The sequence below is a fragment of the Eschrichtius robustus genome, chromosome 5 (genome assembly GCF_028021215.1).
Source record: "Eschrichtius robustus isolate mEscRob2 chromosome 5, mEscRob2.pri, whole genome shotgun sequence".
NCBI classification, from domain to species: domain Eukaryota; kingdom Metazoa; phylum Chordata; class Mammalia; order Artiodactyla; family Eschrichtiidae; genus Eschrichtius; species Eschrichtius robustus.
In genome coordinates this window covers 123,821,869-123,842,952 of record NC_090828.1, presented here as the reverse complement: position 1 = coordinate 123,842,952, position 21,084 = coordinate 123,821,869, and the positions used below count along the sequence as shown (strand labels likewise).

The 21,084-nt window shown below is 47.4% G+C and overlaps 1 protein-coding gene across 5 annotated transcripts in view; it reads left to right on the top strand.

The window, feature by feature from the left end:
* The window catches only part of MGAT5 (alpha-1,6-mannosylglycoprotein 6-beta-N-acetylglucosaminyltransferase), a 371,967-nt gene that overhangs the window by 136,550 nt on the left and 214,333 nt on the right, over positions 1 to 21,084 (top strand). For 3 of the 5 annotated variants that reach the window (XM_068545240.1, XM_068545237.1, XM_068545238.1), the window contains 2 exons: positions 2,854 to 3,236; positions 18,598 to 18,762. In XM_068545240.1, the coding sequence (XP_068401341.1) occupies positions 2,996 to 3,236; positions 18,598 to 18,762 (406 nt within the window). In that variant the 5' untranslated portion in view covers positions 2,854 to 2,995. The remainder of the gene's footprint in view (positions 1 to 2,853; positions 3,237 to 18,597; positions 18,763 to 21,084) is intronic. The other 2 variants (XM_068545241.1, XM_068545239.1) reach the window with 1 other exon arrangement.

Sequence of the window (21,084 nt, the reverse complement as noted above, 5' to 3'; positions counted from 1 at the left end):
TCCTTTGCTTAAACTTTGCAGCCTTGAGCAGCTTCTTCAGGGGGGTTCATCGAGGAAGCGGAGCAGGGCTTCCTGTCTGAAAGCTGACAGGTAATTCCTGTCTGCATGTGCGGCTGTCTCCTAAAATAACAAAAGAAAATTACCAGAGACTGTCTTTCTTGGTACAGCACCTCGTTTACTTGCTCTGGGAAAATCCCTTCAGCCCTGGGGTGACATCGGCTAACTGGTGTGGGTTATCGAAAAGGAAGTGCAGACATTTCCTGGAGAACTAAGGGCAGCGCCGGTTAGAGGGGTGACTTCTAAAGCGTCAGCCCCTTGAGGGTGGGAGCCCTGTCTTGTTCCCAGTTCAGTCCCCAGGGCCTGATGACAACAAGTGGGTCCTTGCTCAGTGTATCCTTGTAGAAGGAGTGGCTGGCAGGTGCCTTTCATCTGGTCCACGTGAGAGGGGCTGAATGAAGTGCCACGGTGCCTGGGTGACAATCTCATTCAGTCCACAGGTATTTTATTTGTGCCCCTTGGGCCACTTTCTGTCTCTGAGAACATAAGCGGGGGAGTCTCTTAAAGGATGTCATGGATCCTACACAGAAACTGGTAAAAAAGCAAGGTAGACAGACAAGTGTTTTACAACTTCAGACTGGGGAGGAACATCACAGTGGAGAGCAATGGGCAAGAGGAACTTATGTGCTAAAGGGGGGGCTAGAGGGAGCCCCCGCTGCATTGATTGCCAGTGCGGTGGTGTGGCATCGTGACGGCATCCGTCTGCCTGCATCCAGGGCTCTCAAACTTGAGTGGTCATCAAAATCGCCTGGACGGGCTTCCCTGGAGGTGCAGTGGTTAAGAATCCACCTGCCAATGCAGGGGACACGGGTTTGAGCCCTGGTCCGGGAGGATCCCACATGCCGCGGAGCAACTAAGCCCGTGCGCCACAACTACTGAGCCTGTGCCCTAGACCCCGCGAGCCACAACTACTGAGCCCACGTGCCACAACTACTGAGCCCACGTGCCACAACTACTGAAGCCCGTGCGCCTAGAGCCCGTGCTCTGCAACAAGAGAAGCCACCACAATGAGAAGCCCGCGCACCGCAACTAAGAGCAGCCCCGGCTCGCCGCAACTAGAGAAAGCCCGCGTGCAGCAACGAAGACCCAACACAGCCAAAAAAACAACAACAAAAAATCGCCTGGATGGCTGATTGAAACACAGGATGCTGGACACCCCTCCCCGCCACTGCCCCCAGTTGCTGATTCAGTTGGTCTGGGGTGGGGCCCGAGGATGGGCATCTCTCACTGATGCTCCTGCTGTTGCTGAGTTAGGGACCCACTTTGAGAACCGCCGGCCTAGGATTCAGCAGTTGGTAAACTTTTTCTGTTAAGGGCCAAGAGTGAATGTTCCAGGCGTTTGAGCTACGTAAGATTTCAGTCACATATTCTTTGTTGCTTTTCACAGCCCTTTAAGCATGTACGGACCATTCTTGGTCATAAAGAAACTGGGGAGGAAGGATGGCCTAGGAAGGCAGGGTGTGGTTTACTGACTCCTGGGCTGGCTTATCCCTAGATTATTTCTCCTCTGCCACGTAGCTGGCTGACCTTTGGCAAGTTAATCTCCCTGTGTCCTTGTTTTTTCATCTATAAAACAGACATGCTAGTATTAATAGTTCTTACCGTATAGGACTCTTTCAAGAATTCAATGAACTAAGGCACAGACAGCATCTATCACAGTGCCTGGGACATGACTAGAATTTATTTATCATTTACTATCAGTAGAGGTACCACCAGGTACTGATGCCTCTGTTGATAGGCGAGGAAAAGAGTGAGAGAGGAAGACCAACACAGATCCGCTGCACTGCAGACGCTGAAAGCTAATTGTCCCAGGATCCCATTGTCATTTCTTCTTAGGCCGCTTAGGAAGAAGAATCTTTTGATCTGAAACATAGGCACACTCTGAATACCTCCTGGGTTGGTCCCTCATAGGAGGTCATGCTCAGCCTTTGCTTAAAAAACGGTGCCATTTTTTTTGTCCAGCCCGTGCTGGTACCAGGTAGGATCTGGCTGCATTCGTATTGAAACGATGGCTTTTAACCTCGCATTTTGTCCCATGGTGTGAGTGAAAATGAGAACCACAGAAAAGCAGGCCATCGTGTGCCCCGCATTTCCTGTGCTGAAGTGTGCAAGTGAGGAGTGCGGTGCAGCTTTCACTCGTGGTAGCTAGCACGGAAAGATGGCTGGGTACCCCTGGCATAGCCTCTCTGTGCTGGTGCCTAGGGCGAGGCCACCTGGTGGCCCCGAGGCATTCAGCTCAGCTGTGGACACTGCTACTGAAAGCTGGCCGTGCTTAAGTAATACGGGGGGCTCTCTCCCCTTTCCTTGTCTGATTACCCGCCGGGGGCATCCACTTTCTGGCTCACCTCTCCAGCTGCGGGCTCTAATCCCTGCTAGAGCACATAATGATGACTTTGTAAGTTCAAGTTTCAGAGGCACAGAAGTGCCCGGTGGTGATAGGACTCCACCCTCCACTTGGGTTTTTGCTGACATTCGGTGAAATCTCCTTCCATCTCCTCCCCACCTTGCAGAACAAGCTTCCTGTTTTGAACTTGGTCCAGACTGGAACAGCCCCGCTACACCTGTGAACACGTGCAGGCACACATTTCCCCCCTCCGTATTTGTACAGCTTTTCGTCACCCAGCCAGATTTCCCCTCTCCGTTTACAGATCCCGAATCATAACATAAGATAGGGAACTGGCGGATTAAGAAAAAAGGAAGTTCACATTTTAGAGCTATTTGGGTGAAAACAAGGCTCTGGTTTATTTCGCTGTGTTTTGCCACAACGACTCTGCTAACTTTCCCCCTTCTTCACAGCAGGATGGAAACGAGGAAAGGAAATCGGCTGACGCAGGAGCCCGAGTGAGACGAAGAAACCCACAAGCCCAGCCTACACCATGAACTTGTGTCTCCTTTCCACACTGTAAGAGCCCAGGGCAGGTGAAGTTGCCGGAGAGCAATGGCTCTCTTTACTCCGTGGAAGCTGTCCTCTCAGAAGCTGGGCTTTTTCCTCGTGACTTTTGGCTTTATCTGGGGTATGATGCTCTTGCATTTTACCATCCAGCAGAGGACTCAGCCCGAGAGCAGCTCCATGCTTCGGGAACAGATCCTGGACCTCAGCAAGAGGTACATCAAGGCGCTGGCAGAAGAAAACAGAAATGTGGTGGATGGGCCCTACGCGGGGGTCATGACAGCTTACGGTAAGCGCTGCAGTGCCGGGGCTCCTCCGTCGAGCGTGGCTTTGCCTCCAAGGGACCCCAGAGGCTCTCAGACTTGGTCATGGATTGAGTATATCCCTCGCCACTACCTTCATGGCGATAAACTGCACACACAGGGACGCTTTTAGAAAGTTAAAGCTACGCCCTTTGGGAGATTCTGACCTCTTGTACACGCTGACACTTTAGCGCCAGGAGCAGCGGGGCTTCCCGGTTAGCGCTCTGTTGGTTGTATCTGCAGCTGCCTCCTCCTCACTGGACACATTGCTGGACGGCATGCTCTCATCTGGGGGGATGATCAGGGAATGCAGAAAAATCTTCTCATTATCGTTCCCTAAACAAACCTTAATTAGGACTGGTGGGGGTGAGGTAAGGAGGGTGGGGAAGAATGTTCTACGGCCGCCAAGAAACTCAGAGCCGAACGCGTGCCTCCCTCTGGCCAGTAATGCAGGGACATCAGGGCTTACGTGCTGACTGATAGCTTTAACCTTTGGCTTCCTCAGAGTTTACCACTGTTGTGTCTTGCTCTTGTGTCCGGTTGCCCTCGCTTTGAAAGACATCTTTCTGTACTCGTTGCTTTTTTTGTCAGGTGCTTGAAATCCGTTTTGAAATGAGGTTGAGTGAAAAAAAATACACATATGGAGTATTACTTATTTTTCTTTCAGCAAAAGTTAGGCTTAATATAGAAAAGTTGGAAGCTGTAGACAAGCAAAAAAAAAAAAAATCAAGAAGAAAAAGGAAAATCACATATAGATCTACTACTGTAGAAAGTGATCACAATTAACATCTCAGTGTCTATCTTTCTGATATATATGTGTATACACACATAATATATATATACACACAAACATATGTATGTATATGTTTGTGTAAATAAAATATTTACAAAAACATACACACACAAGTACAAAACAAAAATTGCAAATGAAATTTGGATCAGACTGTATTTTGGAGAATCCAAGTCCCAGCCCTCCTGTGGTCACCGAGTATTGGAGTGGACTTGATCCACAGAAGATGACCTCGGTTACTGTGCAGTGACAGTTCTGGTCATTGAATGGAGACTTCAGTGGCCTCAGGGTTTGAGATCTGAGGTATACTATAAATCAGATAGAAGAGTGGAGCTGGGCGAGGTGGGAAAGTTCGATGTTCTACTTTGTGACCCATTCAAGGTCTTTGAAGTATGTAGAGGTCAAATGATGATTCCTGAAAATGTGTAGCCACAGGTTGAAGCTTGAGTTTAAACATAGGAAATCATGCTCAATGTTACATATACACTTTTTCTTTTCAAAAGGATCCAGGAAACTTGGTTATTTTTAAATTATATATATATATATAATTAATTAATTTAATTTTATAAATATATAGATATAAAAATTATATACATATATATATTTTTTTTGGTAAGGAGGAAATGGTTGCTTTTAACATACAATGTGGACATTCTTTTTCAGTGCCTACTATTTGAATGATCACACAGTCTGCTTTTAATCTATTCCTTCAAGATTCGTAAGGCACTGGTTTTTAATATGTCTAAATAAAATGTCACCTTTTTCGATCTAATGGATCAAAAAATGAGACTTCTTTGAGAGCTGACCTTGAAAAACAGCTAGGTAGTTTTTCAGAGGGTGCGTTTTAAATTACTCATTGACTTCGATCTTCTGTAATAATTCCCAAATATTATAGGTAAACTGCCAGAAAAAGACAAAGCAAATTGTCATCGTTGGTGTTAACCAGTGGGTTACAAGTAAATGTCACAAGTGAAACAGATGCTGTTTTTCAGTTTCTGGTTCAGTGCATTCCACGTTACACATTTGGAGGGAAAGAGGTCTAGTCCTGTAGTAACTTCCTCCTTCTGTTTATCTCAGTCTCTCTCAAACCTTTACCGTGGGAAGTAAGAAGCCACATGAATGGTAAATTTATAGACTTTATTTTTTCTAGTTGTTTCGACCGGTTTTATTTCTTGTGTACTGCTAAGCATCTCACAGGGTGGGTTTCCTCCACACTCTAAAGAGCAATGATCTGGTGGTGTTAGCTTTTCAGCCTGACCGAGACAGTATGTTTTTTAGAAAGATATCAAAAACCCCAGAGTAGTCTGTTAGAATATGAACCACTGTATATGCTTGTAATCATAGGACTTTGGAGCTCAGAGAAACTACAGAAATTTATTTCAACTTCCTCCGTTTACAGACGAACCTTAGCAAAATAATTCTTCTCCTCAAAAACAACAAAGAAACAACCAAACGGCCCCATCGGCAAGTCTAACGTATTTTTCTCTTTCATCTAATCAACTCGACATGCCAATCAAAGTGGTCTTTGGAGCTGAGTTTCGGGAATTTAATTGGACTGTGCATTAGTGCTTGAGGTTTGGGGATCATCATGCGAGGTAATCTTACCCAGACATAGGTTCTCATCTCAGCAGTATTGATGTTTGGAGCCGGATAATTCTGTGTGGGGGGGACTGCTTGTACCTTGTAGGACGTTTAGCGGCATCTCTGGTGTCTCTACCCACTAGATGCCAGTAGCATCAAAAACGTCTCCGGGCTTGGGGGGCAAAACTTCCCTCCTCCCCACCTTGGAGAACCACTGCACGAAGCCTGGAAACAGCGAACCCCATCTAACAGCATCTTCTTATGGGAAGTCCTTAAGCAGATAACTGGACTTTATTGTTTAAGATTTGCCAGGCTAGTTCTCCCTGGTTCTCAGCTCTGGGTATCAACAACTGGGATTGAACCAGATGGTATAGTCCAGAGCCAGTCCTGGAAAGCTGGAGAGCCGTTCTGATGATGTGTGCTTCCCCTGGAATCCATCACTAGCAGTCGTGGGCATGTCAATTGCCAGGCAGCGCTGGTGGGTGCTGTTATGTGTCAGATGGAGGTATGGAGACTGCCGGATGTACAGTGGTTTAGCTGGGCTGGTGGAGTGGGGATGAGGATGCGTGAGCCATTGGTTTGCAGTCTCTTTTTTCTGCCACAGATGCAGCCCAGGTACAGAGCACTGCCTGGATGTCTGCTGTGGAACAGTGAAGAGCTAACCCTCTGTGGCTGGGACCTGTGTCTGGTTTGAATGAATCCCGTTAATAGACCAAAAAAAAAAAAACCCTCTTCCTTCTCCCATCCCATATTGGTATAATCAGAGGCTCTTAATGTGCTACAAATTTGTCTTAAGTAGCTAGCTGTGGCAGGTGTTTGAAGAATCATAGTAGCTGATTTTAGTTTAAAATTCCTGACTTGAGATGCTAGAGCAGAAGTGTTCCGCAAACCATGACCTGTGGGTCATATTTGGAGCTCTGCCTGTCTGTGTAAATAAAGTTTCATTGAAACACAAACACTGCCGTTTGTTTATAACAACTGTAATGACAGAGAAACGTGACAGTACCAGTATTTATTTCACATAACATCTAAAGTGTGCTGACTCCATCTTTCAGTAGTCTCCATAGTTCATTCTAAAACACTCGTGCGATCGTGTCCCTCCTTGACTCAACAATTTCCCAGGACTCCCATGGCCTTGGGCCGGATCCTCCCGTTTTCATATGGGTTTGGAACCCAGCACCCCGTTGTTTATGTGTTGTCTGTGGCTGCTTTTGTGCTACAATCCCAGAGCTGGGTAGTTGCTGCAGAGAGTGCAAAGCCTAAGATGTTTACTGTCTGGTCCTTTGCCAAAAATGTTTGTCAGTCTCTGACATGCAGCTGCTGTTGGTTGTTCGTTTGACTAGTCCTTAAACAACAGTAGAAGAACTTGCAAATGGCATCCCCCTGCTCCTCCATCCTCGTTCTGGTGATTTGAAGAGAGACTTCTGACTTTCTTTTGGGATATGGTCAGTCAGAAGTAGTGCCTGGAAGATAGCCCGGGCAGCCCGTGTGAAACAGTCGCAGCATTCATTCCTGGGGTCTGGAGGGCGTTTCTGGGTGCTTCTCTGTCATTGGGGAGAGGAGCATGTGGAGCCAGAGCCGTCTGTAGCTCAGCCTCTGCTGCATCTCCCAGGCCCGCGTGGCAGGGCCATGCCTGTCTGTGATTTCTCGGGAGTTGCGTCACGAATGGTGTCACTCGCCGAGTCAATGCTGTGCTTGTTTCTAGGGTGAATTGATCTCTGTCTCCGATGGCCTGACCCAAATTCTGATGCCCAGGGATCACCTCTTATCTAACAGGCCAGGCCTGGTCCACTTGTGTTCTCAAAGTAGCAGGAATAGAAATCTAGGGTGATGAGAGACACCCCTCCCCCACCCAGGGGTACATCCACACCTTATTAACCTTGACTCTTCTCACCTACTTGATTCTCTGGGCGCTGGGACGCTCTGCCCTGGAGTGGTCACCAGCTCAGGCTGAAGCAGCTATGAGCCCTCAGCTTCTCTGCCAGCCCCCTACCAATATTCTGTTTCCCTGCTGCCTGCTTCCCCCTTGGCCTCCAGGTCTGTACACCTGCTCTGCCTTACCTCCTGTCTCCTGGTTCCCTGAGCTCCTTGGGCCTAGACTGTCCCCGGGATTGGCTCTTATCCTTCCAGCCTGGCACTTTGGGCGACGTCTGTGCCGTGGGCTGGTGTCTGTCAGTGCTGTCGATGCTTTGTGTGCGCAGCTGGGGAAAGACTGACAGGGTCCCTGCTCTCACGGAGGCTGCACTCATTTGGGGGGAGAAATGATAAACAAGAGAATGACAGATAGCAGTAAATTCCAGGAAGAAAAATGACCAAGGGAGATGGGGTTTTTTAAAAAGTACTTGAGGAGCTACTTTGGAGGAGAAGGTCAAAGAAGGCCTCTCCCAGGAGGTGTCTTTTATTTTTTATTTATTTTATTTATTTTTGGCTGCGTCGGGTCTTCGTTGCTGCACGCGGGCTTTCTCTAGTTGCGGCGAGCAGGGGCTACTCCTCGTTGCGGTGCGCGGGCTTCTCATTGCGGTGGCTTCTCTTGTTGCGGAGCACGGGCTCTAGGCGTGTGGGCTCAGTAGTTGTGGCTCGCGGACCCTGGAGCGCAGGCTCAGTAGTTGTGGCGCACGGGCTTAGCTGCTCCGCGGCCTGTGGGATCTTCCCGGACCAGGGCTCGAACCCGTGTCCCCTGCACTGGCAGGTGGATTCTTAACCGCTGCGCCAGCAGGGAAGCCCAGGAGGTGTGTTTTAGCCCAAGTGATGCCGAGGAGCTGCCGGGTGGGGTGGGAGGCAGGAGGTTGAGGTGAAGGCGGGGTGTGTGCCGGGTCCTAAGGCCTCACGCGCACTCCAAGAGCAGAGCAGAGGCTGCTGCAGCTGGAACAAGGTAAGCACAGGGCAAAGTGGCCGGTGCTGATGTGGGAGGATCAGGAAGAGGGCGTGGGTACCGAGGCCCTGAAGGCTGTGGTCTCAGTGTGATGGAAGCGGGGGAGGGGATGAGGAAGACGAATGCTCTTGCAAGGGAGCCTGGTCTGGCTTGCCCCTGCCTGGCGCCGGCCGTGACCCTGACCTGTTGTCCACTGTCACCTCCACAGGGAGGTCAAGAGGAAGGAAGTTCTTTCTGTTTCCTTAAGGACACAGGGGTGGAGAATCAGGGGGCAGTTTTTGGTTGCTGGCGAGGGGGCAGTGGAGCGGTAATGGCTTTGGGCTTCTGTGGCCCTTGTCAGCCTGGCGATGTCCGTTTCCAAGACATAAACACCGTTTAGGGTTTGTTCAAAAGTTGGTTCAAAAGCCAGTGGGGGGCCCCTCACTGTCAGGCTGGCGTGGCTGCCTGAGGCTACTCCAAAAATGTAGCCCCCATCCTGCGTGGCAGACCTCGGTAACGATCTGAGAGTCGGGCAAGAGCTTGTCCGCGTGTTTCATTCCACCTCTCCTATGAAAAAGAAGAAAACACTTAACATTGGATACGCCTGTGAAGGTTTATTGTTTAAAGTTTTTCTTTTTGCCTCTGTTCCTCCAAATCTGATCAAGGGACTGTTTTTTGGAGGGCTGGGTGATGTGGAAAACCACCATCGCCTAAGCAGAAGTTCTCTGCCCTTGAGGGAAATACACTGTTCTTGGAGCGCAACAGGGGAAAAAAGAGCTGGGCGCTTTCTGTGGTGTGTCTCAGGAGGTTACTTGGTTACCCTACAGTGACGTGGCTGGTGTGATTCCGGAAAGGGCTCTCTGCTTTCCAAAGCTTGGACCTAGAAACGGGCCTCTTTGGGGCTTGGGGCTTTTCCAGTGATCCTGCGGTAGAAGACCAGCCCACCCAGCATCCCCCATCAGAGCCAGGCCAAGTTCACGGGCACGCCCAGCCCAGTTTGGATGTCTGAGGAGGACCTCGGGTGTGTGTGAGACAGGAGTGCAATCAGAATCTGGGTCTCCGGGAGGAACTGGAGGCTCTCGCTTGTACCCCCTTTTGTCCTCAAGCCCTTTCCTTGCACGCCATACCACTGCTTCCGGCCCTGGCGGGAGGAGGGGATACAGGTGTAAAGGGATTTGCCTCAGAGTCCTGCCCTGAAGTAGGTCCCTCATCTTCCCTGTAGCTCCTCCCCTTCCCAGCCGCGTCCTGGCGCTCTTTCTGCCAGAACTGCTTGGGCAGAGCTCACGGCCACCCTGAAGAGCTGGCCACCCTCCTCATGCTGCCTGGCAGTGCAGCTGTCTTCTGGGACCAGCTTTTGGAGGATGGCTGGGCATCTTCCTGCCTCTGAGCTCTGCAGTTGCTGTTCCCTCCACCTGCATGCCCTTCCTCCAGGGAGATCCCTCCCTCCTCTCCTTCGGGTCCATATCAGAAGTAGGGCCGCACCCCGACTTCATTCTCATTCTTCGTGACACTTAAACTACCTGTCATGACTCAGTCACTGTCTTACCGTCTCTCTCCCCCATTTGAATATAAGCCCCCAGAGAGCAGGGAGTCCTGCCTCTTTTGTTCCCTGCTGTGCCCCAGGGCCTTAGCACGTGCCTGGCACATAGCAGGAACCATGAGTGAATAGCAGCAGTGCCCCTTCCACCCTGACTCTGTCTAGTACAGTTACAGCTGAGGCTAATTTGAAAATCGCAGTGGGAACTCGCTGGCGGTCCAGTGGTTGGGGCTCAGGTTCGATCCCTGGTCGGGGAACTAAGATCCTGCAAGCTGAGGGGTGCGGCCAAAAAAAAACAAAAAGAAAATCACAGTAACACAGTAATGTTTTTAGTGAGACAGGAAACAAGAAGAGATTCCCTATGGACTTGGTGTCCGGGCGGCTCCAAGTAGCTATCATGCACGATCCTGACTTGGGAACCGTTGTTTCTTCTGGAAAGCAGCTGGCGCGTGTTTAGTTGTGGCTTGTGGAAGGTCTCCTTACTAGATGTGTGACCTTGGGCAAGTCACTGATGTTTTAAAAGACTGCCTCCTCTTTTGTCCAAGAGAGGATATAATATCACTGACCTCATAGGCTTGTTGACCTCATGGGATTGCATGTGACCGAGCTTATCAAAGCACTTAGATTAGTCACATGCGTTCGTTATTATGAGTTATCGCTAACCCTGGCCTACACGGACCCGCAGTAGTTACCACCCAACCAGAATTGTCCATGTAGAGCTGACATTGTTTATTCATTTGAACACGGGGCTTCAGGAACCTGTTTATGTAGCGGTTTTTAGGGTTTACAGGGGACGGGGCCCGACCAGACAGGAGAAGAAATAAGCTGTGAACTGGAGGAAGGCAGGCTTGCCACCCACTGCTAATAAAACAAGATGCCCGAGGCTTGTCCACCAGCATCCCCTGGGCTGCTGTGACAGCACCGATGCTGGGCTGCACCCCGGCCAGGGCTGAGACCCGCTGCTCTGAACTCGAGGCGGAGGTGCTGTGGCTCTTCCCTGGGTCCCTTCCCAAAGGTGTGTTAGCTCCACGGAGTGACTTCGGCGTCCTAGAAACGGGACGTGTGGTTGTCATCGTCTTCCTGTTCAAAAGATAAAGCTTTTTCTTTGTGGTGTGGGGTAAGTGGGGCGTGGCCGAGCTCCCTTCGTCTCTGAAGTGGGCACCACTGGGGCCCGGTTTCTGGTGTGGGTGGTGAGCAGGGAGGGCTGTGCTACGGCTGCCCTTTCCCGACAGGGAAGATGCCCTGGAGTCAGTGGGGACGACGGGTGACGGTGGACTTGACCTTCCAGAGCCTGAGTCCTTTTCTGCACAGAGGGCTACGTTGGCTTGAGTCCTATTCCACGCAGCTGGCGAAGTGTTCGGAAAATGGAGAGAACAGCCCAAGAGCTCCGTTCTGGATGTTTACAAATTCCGTAAAGCAGCTACTCTCCTCCGCAGGCCTAGATAGGATTCTGTCTCGGATTCTGCTGCCTTAGAAGTTCCTTGAAATACTAGTGACCCTTCCCCCAGCACAGGAATAGCATTCACTTCGAGGTACAAGTTCAAGTCAAAGCTTAATTCCGTACCGCTGACCCCGGAGAGAGCACGGCAGTCAGTGATACCGAGCCTCTGAGCTGCTCTTTCACTGGGTGATGATTGTTCCTTGGTGACCTGGACGGCCTGTGACAGCTGTAGGGGGAAGGGCATATTTGTGAGTTTAGGGGCCGGTGAGTCGTCCACCGGGGGGCTTGAAGAACCCAGCTGAGATGAGGCAGTGAGGGTCGGTGACTGAGATGCTTCTTGGGAGGGGGGAGGGGACATCAGGGTACCTGTGGCCAGTATCCTTGAGTTCCGAGGGTAGAATACACAGTACTGATTGCATTTTCAGGTAGCATTTCGTGCCTTTGTGATTGTCAGAGTGATGTGAACGTTCATAGAAAATTCAGAGCTTCTGGAATATGAGGCTGTCGAAAACCTGGGACCCTCCAGGCACTTTTCCTGGGCTGGCTTCTTTTCTCTCCCCATGTGAAAGGAAAAAACAATTCATTTTCAATTCCAGCAGCTGTTTGAGTCACTGTTTCAAAGCTGTTCAACACACGATAAAAGATACTGTCCATAAAACGCACAAGGGCAGAGATGATCCCGAGCCCAGCTTTGCATTCTTACAAATAAAGAATAAGAGATAAAATACTCTTTACTCCCAAACCAGATAAATTTGATTTCTCTCCATCCTTTATTTAAATGCAGATATATATGTGTGTATGCTTATTTTTAAAAACTGGAATATTTTACATAGAGCTTTTTGAACTCATCTTTGTTTTATTTCCGCATCCATTTAATTTTTTTAATGGCCATACGCTTCTCCTTTTTTCATCCAACCATTCAATAAACATTTATTGAGCTCCTGAGGTCAATAGCTTGTGGCAGTAAACAGAGATGACAGAGCACACCTGCTCTCTGCCCTATCTGGCCTCCAATCTAGCGATTTATTCCATTTTAGGAATAGATGGACACCATGTAGTGTAACCGTTTTGTTGGGTATTTGGGTAGTGTCCACTGCTTATCTATAATAAATAGCACTGTCCTCTTTTATAACTAACACTGTCTCGAGTGTCCTTGTCCATAATGAATGGACTGTATTTTGGTCATTACTCTAACCGTATTATCTTTCTGTGGAAAGATCACTTTAAAATTAATTTTCAAACATGTAACTGATGCAACTTGACATTCCTGGCAGTCAGTGGGAATGAGAGGTTGGGATTAATTCTTTTTTCATTAGCACCTTCCTTTCTCATTAGCGCCCTGTCTTTTGCTGGCTTCTCTGGAGCAGCAAGTGAATCTGCTCTGTGGTCCTGCTGTTCGAGCTCTGCTCTGGACTCGGGGGCCGGGAAACATGGCCATGGCAGAGAAGGATTTGCATTCGGAACAAGCACAGATGTAAATGATCTCTGGCAGTTCCGCTGTAAGTCCTTGCTTATTGCCCAGTTGGTTCTGTGCCGGTGAATCGTGGCGGCTGCATCTTAAACGTAGTTCTCGATTGTGAGTGCCCAGAATCCTTGACATGCAGGTTCTGCAAGTTCCGATTGAGCAGCTTGAGGATGGGACCTGGTACGTCTGACTCCACGGCCAAGCCTGATGGGACAGCAGGCTGGAGAACCAGTGCTTTGGGAAGCATGTCCCAGGGGGAATGGGGTGGGACCAGCCTTGAGGCGCTGGCCTCAAGCACTGGCCTTTCTCAGTTGACTTGCTGATCTGGGCAATCAGGGTTTACCACCCAGTCTCACAGTTTTAGCTGATAGACTTATAAACTGACAGATCTTTTTCCACCAGCAGTACCCCCTTTCTACTGATATTTCATCTCCTTGGACTCCAGCTACGGGGGAAGGTGTAGCTGGCAGTGATATCTCCTTGACTGTCCTGCTCAAGGATGTGGCAGCAATTTCCAGCCCCTCTTATCGTTAATGTCATGGCTTTCAGGAAATGAAAATTTACAGAAGCTGCCAGAGCACCTGTTCTGAGATTGTGTTGATCTCACCCTTTATCAGAGAACTCCTGGCATGATAGAAACGAAAGCTTCCTTTCCCCAGAGGCACATTTTAGATGTTTTCACCTACTTTGATCTCATCTTTATCACGTACAGTAAGTTTTCGGAATGCAGAATTGCAGTAGTAATGTTGGGATTAAATTTTTATTACTGAGGCTTTGAAGCACAAACAAAATTTTAAAAGCCCGTTAGTAATTGGGAATTGTAATCCTGCTGAGGATACAGTTTATGGCTGTAATAACTATAAAACACAATGATAAATATGAAAATATTATACTAGAATTTGGAGGAATGTTTTCACCTTCATTTCTTTATTAAACTGTATAGAAATTATTCTTGGGTGTTCAGTCTTATCAAATATACGGGTTAACATTAAGACGAAAACATACAAAAATACTCTGGTATTAGTTTAAAATTGCAATAAAACTCTTAACAATTTTTGCAGGTTTAGCTGTGAAATACAAAGGTGAGAAACAATTTCATCACTTAGAAAGGTATAGTTTATTAAGCCTTCCTTGTGGGAAGACTAAATGTAGTTCATTTAGTTGTTGGTTCATTTATTCATTCACTTATTCATTTAGGTAACACACACTTACTGATTAATGTGTCAGGCACTGTGCCAGTTGGTAAGGATACAAAGATGGGCTTGGGATCATCTTTGCCCTTGTGTGTTTTATTGACACAGTATCTTTTATCTTGTGTTGGACTGCCTTGAAATTGTGACTCAAATAGCTGCTTGAGTTGAAAATGAACTTTTTTTTTTCCCCCCCCACATTGGAAGAGAAAACATGCCTACCCAGGTAAAGTGTCTAGAGAGGCCAAGGTTTTGATAGTCTTATATTCCATTTTCATTTTAAGGGAGACGATATAGAAAGATAAGTTCTTCATTATGTTGTAGTGTTGGAGCTGCTCATGGCACAGGGGTATCGCGAGTCTTGAGGGTGCTTGGGATATGGTTTAACAGAAACACATGGCAGAAGTTCAGGAGTTAATCCCTGCTAAGTGTGTTCAGAAGTAGCAGGTCAGAGATGCTTGCTGGCCGGCAGGTCCATAGTGGTCCTCAAGAGGCATTGTAGCATAGTGGGTAAGAGCTGTTGGGTCTGGAACCTGATTATCTGGGTTTGGACACTGGATCTGCAGAAACATGGGACAAAGTATTTAACCTCTCTGTACTGTGGTTTACTCATTTGTAAAATGGAGATGGGAACGACAACACGTTTCTCATATTGTCTTGGCAGGATCAAGTGAGTTAATCCATGTGAAGTGCTTAGGACAGTAGCTGACACGTAGGGCTCAAGAAATAGTGCTGCTGGTGGCGCTGGTGGAGGAGGAGCCGTGGCAACAATGCAGTAATAATAGTAGCAATAGTAGTAGCAGCAGCAGTAGCGACCTTAGTGACAGTAGCAGCAGTAGTAGTATTGGGGCAGTAGTGGTGATGGTGACCATCAACATCTTATCACCATCATGAATTCCTTTATTCGTACCATGTCACAGTCACAAAAGGTCCATCTATGTGGGGGGGGGTCAACAAGAGATAGGGGGTCACATTTATTGATGGATTGTATTTTAAGAATCAAGGAAGAATATCTTCTTAACGCTGATGTGACAACTTTGTATTCTACCTAGGGTGTGTGCCATCAGTGACTATCACCAAAAATTGTGGGTTGGGGGACGCTGTCCGGTAGTCCTGTTACCTGTTAACAAAAAGGCAAAAGGTTACCAGCCCTTAAGAGACCTGCAGCATGGGCCAGGCTGCTGTCCGCTCCCACCTTCCCTCATTGTACTTCCCATCATATTTGTAGCGGTGCCACCATGGAAGTCACACAGAATGCCGGTTTAGTGACTGTGTTCTCACACTTCATTCCCTCTCCCGTAACCCTTCTGTCCAGATTCTCTCCGGACATCTCCACAGAAGGGCAGCGGGGAAGACAAGGGTTGGGGGAGTGTGCTTAATTCAGTGAATCTCAAATGGGGTGCAGTCTGGAGACATGGGCAACGTCTGGAGACATTTCTGATGGTCACATGGAGGGATTGCTACCGTCATTTAGTGGCTGGAGTCCAGGGATGCTGCCGAACACCTTAAATGCATAGGACAGCCTCTCCCATCCCCTGCCCCCCCCCCCCCCGGCAAAGAATGATGTGGTCCCAAGTGTCAACTGTGTCAAAGTTGAGAAACCCTGAGTTAACCCAAACTGGAGGGTCAGGGCCTCTGCGTCTGGCTAATGACAGTTGCTGGTAAGAGTTAAATGCCGTTTTTGCACGTGGACTCCTTGGCTGATAATTCAGGCTCTGGGCAAAGAGGCTGGAGATGGGGGAGATTGATATCATTTATGTGAGGAGTGGTTTCTTTACAGTGAATACAGCCCCCGAGTGGCACCATTGCCCCCGTCTGTGTGACTGTCCTCTGGCAATCTTCAGAGCTCTGGAGAAGGGGTCAGAGCTTTAGATTCAGCGTAAGAGCAGAGCTGGTGGCTGACTCCTGCTATCTGCGCCAGCTAATGATGTGTCGGGGACAGGCTGTGAGTCATGCTGACTGTGGGACTGCAGCCCCCGGAGGGGAATGATCTCATGACCCTTTGGATAAAACGGTAAAGCTTTGCATCACTCAGGGAGAGATTTCTCTAGGAAGGATGAGAGCATTTTCCAAAGGTTTTATTTTTTATTTATCTATGTAACAGACAGTTATGTAGTGTTTATTGTGTGCCAGGCAGTGTTCAAAACATTTTATAAATATTAACTCATTAAGTCCTCATTACAACCCCAAAGAGGTAGGCTTATGCTTTCAACTCCTACAAATAAGGATGCAAAAATGGAGAGTGAGGGCTCAAACCTAGGAAGTGATTAAGAGTCTAATAAGCCCTTGATCGTTATGCGGTGGATGAAAGTCACTGAATGTCATGCTTGGTTTCTTTTTTCAGCCCGGCTCTTGACTTCTGGCTGGTCACGCTGAGATGTCAGGGAATTAGGCAGACCTGAGTCGAGTCTGCGTTGCGATTTTGTATCTCTTTAACCATGAGCATATTACTTTCTGTCTGTGAATGTCAGTTTTCTCTTCTGTAAAATGGAGTCATACCTACTTCATGGAGAATGTGAAGATAAATGGAATTCCTTATATATGTGCATGGCACGTGATAGGCGTTCAGGAACTCTTAGTTCCCTTCTAACCTTCTTTGTTATAATCATATTTTTAGCCAATTGCTCTAATGTCATGGCCAGCTTGTCTTACTACCTGTGGGTAAGGTACACACTGAAGAGCAAAAAATAGACCTGGTCGGATGTTCGTTAGAGTGAGTGAATGAACAATCTGCTACAGATCTCAACGTGGTGAAGAAGTCTGATGTTTGGTGTTGGGTGTGGTGGAACAATTGAGATTATGCTAATAAGCACATAGAACCAGACTTTCAGGATGATGATGTGGGTTCTGTTTCTGTTCGTAGTTTTTAGTCAGCTTCAGTGAAGCTGTCTGTAAACCACCAAGAATGCAAAATTCCATGTCAACTACACACACACACCTTTGTTTCTGTTCAGATGAGTGTCTCTCTTGACCTGGCAAAATAGAAGGCCTGCATGCCTGTTGGTGGAGAGGGTCATGGGCTGTGCTCTGGGGTTGGTGGATTGATCCAGTGTGTGTTTCTTTCCTGGCCGGATCAGAGCACCTGTTCGGCGCGAGCGTGCTCTGTTCCCAGCAGAATGGAAGGTGACAACTTCCCATTTGTCTCAGTTCAGGACTTTTCTGCATCCTGCTGCCTACACTATGTCCTACTCCCCTGGCCCACTCCCAATTCATAAGTGAGTCTGAATTCTGTTCACATAGATGGCTATCCTGTGGTCCTCCTGCTTTCCTCACATGTACAAGTCAGTCTATCTTTCTTTGACTATGAGTTTCCAGAGGAGAGGGGGCTAACTTAATTTCTCTCTGTGTGTGTAGAATACCTTGTATACAAACTTAGTAAATACTTACGTAGGCATGAAGATAATGTGTCTGTAATTTATCCAGAGAGAAGAACACTTCTCTATAACCCACAGCCAGATACGTAAGAAAGAGAATCAACTCTTAAATGTAAGCACCAGAAAAGAATAGTTCCAGCGTCTAGAACAATGCCTGGCACATAGTAGTTGTTTAATAAATATGTCTTGAATGAAGGAATGAATCTGGTCTTTATTTTAAGTGTCTTCCTAAATTGCATTATAGTTAACTCTGGGTTATCCAGCATGTCTGGAATCTGGAACTGTAGCTTTTATTAAGTATTACCATATGTAACCAACAGCAGTAAAGACTTTGCAAAAAATTTGGACATGCGAGAGTCCACAACACTAAAAAAACTAACAGTGAGGGGCTTCCTTGGTGGCACAGTGGTTGAGAATCTGCCTGCCAATGCAGGGGACACGGGTTCGAGCCCTGGTCTGGGAAGATCCCACATGCCGCGGAGCAACTGGGCCCGTGAGCCACGACTACTGAGCCTGCGCGTCTGGAGCTTGTGCTCCGCAACAAGAGAGGCCGCGACAGTGAGAGGCCCGTGCACCGCGATGAAGAGTGGCCCCCGCTCGCCGCAACTAGAGAAAGCCCTCGCACAGAAACGAAGACCCAACACAGCCAAATAAATAAATAAATAAAATAAATAAATTTATATTAAAAAAAAAAAACTAACAATGAACTTGATCCGGAAGTTACTTCAGGGCCTTGCTACACTTTGGGCTTGTCATTCTATGTGTCAGTAACCACCATGCTAGAACGAGGAAGAATTTAACAGTGGTCTGGTAGGATGCAGAGTAACAGGGAGTTTTCTCTCTCAACCTAGTAGCCAGGAATAATTTTAATGTTACTTACCGCGAAAGTTGTCTTACAGAGCGAACTGATTTGTTTTGTACTCTTTGGGCCACTTGAACGTGGCCTCTGTCATCTCTAAGAGGTGGTTTGTTAGGACAGGTCTTCAAGTGGTACTTTTTGATTTGCCACCTTTTGTTCTTCATGTCAGAGAGAGAAGCAAAGGGAGGGTAAGCGTGTGCGCGCCAGGCAAATGTGCGGGGACCAAAGGATTTTTAAACTATGTACGTTTTCTTTTACAGATTTGAAGAAGACTCTTGCTGTGTTGTTGGATAACATTTTGCAGCGCATTGGCAAGTTAGAGTCAAAGGTGGACAACCTCGTAATCAATGGCACAGGGACAAACTTGACCAACTCCACCACAGCTGTTCCCAGCTTGGTAGCACTTGAGAAAATTAATGTGGCAGGTAAGGACCGCAATTCTATGCCCTGACATGAAGTCAAAGCCTGCTTCGAACTGGGAAGAGAATACAGGAGCACAGCGTTCTTATTGGCATAAGATAAATCCCGTAAACTCGGTATGGCCCCTGTAAAGCTAATTTTAAATTTACTTTTGAATAACACGTTCAAATACTTTTATAGTCTCTTCATGATGTGTAATATCTGGTGGTCTCCATGGCATATTTCCCATAATGAGCTCCTGGAATTACTTTTAATGAGAAGATTCACAGCAGGGATAAATGAAATACAGAGGTGATCTGGGAAGCTCATGCCAATGAGGGTTCCTTCCCCTCCCCATATTTATCAGACAATTTCAAAAGTCTATTTCACATAATAGATTCTCTCCTCCCTGCTGTTAAAGAAGAACCAACATGGCAGAAAGTGCCTCCTTTGTGTATCTGGGGAAATAGAAATTCTAGAAATGGCCCTTGGGGAATAAATGGTCCGTACCTGATCTTGGCCTGATTCTGTAGCCACTTGTGGACACCGGGATGCGATTTGTCTGTCCCCTTCTTGAAACTGGACCCTTGGATGAAAGAAGAGAAATGGATTTAAAACAAACCCCAAATCATACACAGCATGTATTGTCCACAGCTCACATTGGACCCCCCATCGCACTGCCCTGGCACCGGCCTCTGGGCCTTTGTGGTTGAGCCAGGCCTTGACCTTGTTAGGGTGACCACTGTCGTTTCCTAGGGACCCAGGACAAAGCAAGAGCTCAAGAATAAGGATTAGGATTAGGTGTTTTGGGTGGATGGCTGTGAATGAGTTGTCTATACTCCTGGTGGGTGGTATGCAAACTCTAGTTAATGGATAAAATAAGTAGCTGGGTTACTTTTGAAATTTTAAAAACCGACTTGAGTACCCTTTTTGGCTTTTCTTTCCTTCTTTCTTATAGGAAATTCACAGCCTTAAGTAGGAGAGAGATTCTTTTCCTTTCCCACCTCCCAGTGTCAAAACGTTTAATTGTTTCACATTAGGCAAGCTTGTTGTATTACGTTTCTGCTGTGTTCTTTGCCCTTTAGCAAGTTTTAAATTGCAAAATATATTTTTAATAATCCAAAGTATCCCACCAAACAGATATTAAAAATAACTTTTAATTACAACACAGAGGCAGTGTCATCTAGGCCATAAATCCTGTCTTCCCTTGCAGTTTCCAACAGCTTCTGTAATTAGACAAGAAAACCTCCCACTGTGTTGAGCTACTGATTAATAAATGGAACCCATGCCTCTGCAGCCTCCACCCCTCCACCCCTGTTCCCAGTAGGAGATGCTGTTGAGAAGGTCCTGTCTGATTTCATGGCAGCTCCGCAGGACCCTATATCGGGGGGCTGGTGAGGATTGCTCTGCCTCTAACACTGCTGCCTCCCACCGCCTCTGTCCTGTAGGGCCTGTGTCGACATGTCTGCTGTCGTTCTCTTCCCAATAAGGGATCTCGCTGCCTCTGACTGTCCGGTTTGTGTGCCGGGCTCACAGGGAGACTTGGTGCCTGAGCTCCAAGTCTCAGGGTACAAAATTGTGGAATGAAATGGAAAGCAGGTCGTGGCTACTTATTTCAAGTGGGATCCCAGCCCTGTGTATGGAGCTAGTATACTTGGCTAACACATTATCTCCGAGCACATTCTGTAAGTCATTGGCTCTGACTAGGGCTCCTTTAGAGGTGCCACTGGTACTGTGTTTTTACTGATGTTTACAGAACCAGAGTATTTTGTTTCCTTTTTGGAAAAAGGGAGCAAATTTAAAGTTATGCCTTTGATAATTAACCTCATTCTTACTCGTTTGCATCTCTCATGTGTGACGCACTCCATACCTTCGAGAGTTTTACTTGGCCAATTAGTAAAATAATACACATGCTTAGAATAACACAAATTATGGTCGCTCTAAGCGGGGGTGACTGTGGAAGGCTTCTGACACAGTCAAAAGGTAAACTTTGAATGTGGGTAGGATTGAGGCGATTGAGAAAGAGACACAGACTAGAAATGGACTGTGACACAGATAAAAAGTTGTTAGTTTCCTCTCCTTCCTTCCAACTAGCAACCATTCAGTAAATACCAGTACAGTTCCTGCGCCTTGGAGGCACGTGATTTTATTGACTCTTCTCAGCATCTCAGAGAAGTGGTTTCACACAGGTTTTGTGACTTTAACTATTTGGGATGGGGTGAGGCTTTGTTGCTGAGCTCAGCTGAAGACCTCCTCGTGCCTAGTAGAGAAGACATTGTGTTTGCTCCTTCTTTCTTACTTCCACTTATAAATCATCCCAAATGGGTGAGCCTAGAAAAAAATGTGGA